Consider the following 3,916-nt stretch of genomic DNA (forward strand, 5'->3'; position numbering starts at 1 on the left):
TTGTCCTCAAATGTTTTTCTTATCGCCTTTTAGTAGTACACCAGAATCTGAAACAAATTGGAAATGGTTTGTATGACGTTTGACATGGAACTCCCAGGACTACCTGTCACCTGTTGGTCTCTTGTGAAGTGCAGATGGCACACTGCACTTTTGTGTGTGTGTGTGTGTGTGTGTGTGTGTGTGTGTGTGTGTGTGTGTGTGTGTGTATACTGGTCTTTAGCCCCCTCTAGTGTTGAGTAACTTCTCTGTTTGACATCATTGCAACAGTTGAAGAAATAACCCGTGACATCACCATTGGACTGAAATGACACCTTTTTTCAGCTCAAACAAAAATGCCACAGCTCCAAATGTGTTGCTTTATTCAGAAGTTACTTGAGATCATTATAGAATATGGTGTTCTGGGAATATCGCAGGATATATTCATATGTTGTAATTTCCAGAATGTAGTCAATCATAATAGTGAGACTGTACTTTTGTTTCTGTGGTATTTAGAAGAGACTTTCAGTCCCTACAAATGGTAAAATAACAAACAAAAGAATCCAGTGTATAGTAAGCTGGCTGACTTCACATGCCACTGAAGGACCAAGGTAGATTTGTGTGTAGTTGAGAGTGTGTAGATGTGTTTTATAACAGAATGCCTGGATGAGCAGACTCTGTATCAGTGAGCCAGCATGGTTGTTTTCAATTTCTTGACTTCTTCACTTTGGATAGAAGATGGCATGGCAACAAGTATTTTCATGCTTACATCACAGCTTGTGCTGATTTAAACCGGCACAAGATTATTTTCTGATGTAAACGTTCACAACAACTTGCAGTATAATTCCTCAGAAAACTTATTTTAAGCGTGCAAACATGCAAATTTCAGAGACCGTTTCAAGATCGACCTGCAATGAGCTTTTCTACTGGCCACAACAGGAAGTATGTGATAAGAAACTGTGATTACACGGTGTGAGAAAAGCCACAGGTGCGTACATGGAGTTGGTCAAAGTGGAAAAAACAGCCAAACCTTTCCATACCAGCTGAAGGTCAAATAAAGGTATAAAAATAGGAGAGAGGCATCCATTCTTTGCAGAAACATTCAGACATACTGCAGACATGTTCAGGCTTCTGGTGTTGACAACTATCGTGGCCTTGGGTAAGAAAAATGACAGCACAAAGTGTTATGAAGTGGTTCCTTGTTGATCCTATTCCTGTCTGTCTATCAGTCACTCACAGGAGTTGACACAGCAGTTTGAGGAAGCCAAATCTGGCCATCCTAATTCCTTTCCCCTCTTAACTGTCTGTCTAGTTAGACAGTAAATGACAACATTAGCTTCCTGGTGCACCATGTTTTTCTGTATTTTTCACCAGCGCTGGCTGAGCTGCAGCCCCAGCCCAGGTACCTGGAGGACAGCCTTGAGAGGGTTGTGGGAGGTGAAGTGGCTGTACCCAATTCCTGGCCCTGGCAGGTAATATTCTGCAACACAAAGTTACATTTATATTTAAACACCTGCATTGTTGCAGCACAAAATATTAATAATTATCACAAACTGTGAGTTAAGCTATTTTCATCCATTCTTAATAGTGTTTTTTCCCCCTCAGATCTCTCTTCAGTACAGATCTGGCAGCAGATACTACCACACATGTGGAGGAAGCCTGATTGAGAGACGCTGGGTTATGACTGCTGCTCACTGTGTGGACACGTAAGGTTCCCCCCCCCCTCTTTTCTCCAAATTGTTTTGTCTTAAACACAAAAATAATTGCACTTGCTCAAAATGCATTGCTTACTCTTATCTTGAAACTTGCTGATGATTTATTTCACAGGTTTTAAATGTCACCAGCATCAGGACACGTTTCACAAAGTAATTTATAACTGTCACACTGAAGGGAAGTCATGTATTTGATTAAAAAGAAAAGTCTCCACCATAAACTGCAAACAAAAACAAATCCAGAATCCAGTTCATGGTCCATTGTGGTCCTTTACCTTTCTTTACTCTTTTAGCCTTTTTTTTTTTTTTTTTAATTTGTATTTAAAACAGTTGTACCTGTCTTGCAGTTGTTTATGTGGTCGATAACTATTGTGACTCAGCTTCTTGTTAATGATATTACAGTGCCAGGACTTGGCGTGTTGTTCTTGGTGAACATGACCTGAACACCAACAGTGTCACAGAGCAGATCGCGACAGTTGCCAATGTTTACATCCACCCTGGATGGAACTCCGGCAGTGTGGCTAACGGGTGAGGAGGGCATTTTTCTGTTTGTTTAATCACATATCGGTCAACGTGCTTTTGTCTGTTGAGGTTTCCTTTGATTTAAAAGCAGTTTTGTCTAAAGGTAAATAATTTTTATATCATATGATTTAAATTATGGGGTAAAAATGTCCCCTCATTGAGGTGGTGGTTTCACCAAAAGTCTATCTGATAGTGAATACATGGATCATTTGCTTCCTCTCCTTAATTCACAAACGTCTGTCTTAGGTATGACATTGCCCTGCTGCGTCTTTCCTCTGAGGTCACCCTGAACTCCTACGTCCAGCTGGCCTCTCTGCCCCCCTCCGGCCAGATTCTGCCCCACAACAACTTCTGCTACATCACCGGATGGGGGCGCACATCCAGTGAGTCGACAGCAGATTTCTTTGAGAACTTGCCAGCTTCAGTGAGGTGGTTGGGTTCCTTAACGTATCTAATATTTGACATTTCACCGTGTCTAGCTGGCGGTAGCCTGTCTGCCACCCTTAAGCAGGCCCATCTTCCCCTGATTGACCACGCCACCTGCTCCAGCTCTTCCTGGTGGGGCAGCACTGTCAAGACCACCATGGTGTGCGCTGGCGGAGCTGCTGAGGCTGGGTGCAATGTGAGTCTCTAACCCTAAACGTTCTCATGTAAAAACTAAAACCACATTAACATGAAGTGATACTCTACATTTTACTTCAGCTCTATTAATTGTACCCGAGTGCAGTGGCAGAATGAAGCAATGTTAATGAAAGAAGGGCATTTTAATCCCAAATGAAAGTAGTCTCCTCTCTGTTATCTCACTACTTTACATGCACCAATGAATCATTATATCCATAATACTGGAGAACCTGTTTTAATCCAATTCCTCTCAGGGTGACTCTGGTGGCCCTCTGAACTGCCTGGTTAATGGAAAATACTACGTCCATGGTATTGCCAGCTTTGTGTCTGGTTATGGATGCAATTACCCCAAGAAGCCCACCGTGTTCACCCGTGTGTCTGCCTACATCGAATGGATGGACTCGGTTAGTATGAAAGATATTTGATAGAGTAAAATATTTAAAAACCTGTAAAATACCTAATTGGTTGATGGATGCCAGAATGGGTATACATTTATTGGAATTTAATATTCTTCAGATATAATTTAGATTCAGAGGGAATAAAGCGTTCTCTCTTGCAGCTCCTAAATTATGGAATGAGCTACCGTTGCACATTAGACAAACCTACCCACCCAAAATACAAACTTGTCTTAAAATCTATTTTCATTCCTTGGCTTTCAACTCCACATGAGACTCTGCTCTTGTTTTAGCGTTTTATGATTTGCTTTTATTTATTTTTTAACTGTAGAAAAAAAAAATTATAATTATTTTAGTGTTTATTCCTGTTTCATTTTATTTGCTTAATTTTTTTGCCAATTTATATACACGGCTATGTTTCAGCTATGGTTGTTTTTAAAGTCCTTTATAAAGTTGAATTGAGATTATATAGGAGGTCTGATCAGTGCTCCTCTTTTCCAGATCATATTCTAAACAGAAGAGTCATCCATGTGGCATGGTATGAAGACATGATACGGCTACACTCTATCTTCACTTGTCTGGCTGTGTTCTACAAAATAAACTCAATTTAATTGTCGTCATCAGAAAGTTTATTCAACTGCAGCTGTGATGTTGCAACATGTTACCACACACTAACCAGAGCTCTAATAA

The 3,916-nt window shown here is 40.5% G+C and overlaps 1 protein-coding gene across 1 annotated transcript; it reads left to right on the forward strand.

Moving 5' to 3' along the window:
- Window positions 1-1,095: 1,095 nt before the first annotated feature.
- Window positions 1,096-3,256, forward strand: LOC115044020 (elastase-1-like). The gene is made up of 7 exons (XM_029502843.1): window positions 1,096-1,135; window positions 1,351-1,448; window positions 1,582-1,682; window positions 2,091-2,216; window positions 2,457-2,593; window positions 2,690-2,832; window positions 3,086-3,256. Exons 1-7 carry the CDS (start codon window positions 1,096-1,098, stop codon window positions 3,254-3,256), a joined length of 816 nt encoding a protein of 271 aa, XP_029358703.1.
- The last annotated feature ends 660 nt before the right edge of the window (window positions 3,257-3,916 follow it).

This window comes from Echeneis naucrates, chromosome 5, assembly GCF_900963305.1.
Source record: "Echeneis naucrates chromosome 5, fEcheNa1.1, whole genome shotgun sequence".
In the NCBI taxonomy this organism is placed as follows: Eukaryota; Metazoa; Chordata; class Actinopteri; order Carangiformes; family Echeneidae; genus Echeneis; species Echeneis naucrates.

Excerpts from the sequence above, each read along its gene's own strand:
- LOC115044020 (XM_029502843.1), top strand. The coding sequence starts at position 1,096 with ATGTTCAGGCTTCTGGTGTTGACAACTATCGTGGCCTTGG. Across the intron at positions 1,683-2,090 it reads GCTGCTCACTGTGTGGACAC|TGCCAGGACTTGGCGTGTTG; the intron begins GTAAGGTTCCCC and ends ATGATATTACAG. Across the intron at positions 2,594-2,689 it reads CGGATGGGGGCGCACATCCA|CTGGCGGTAGCCTGTCTGCC; the intron begins GTGAGTCGACAG and ends CACCGTGTCTAG.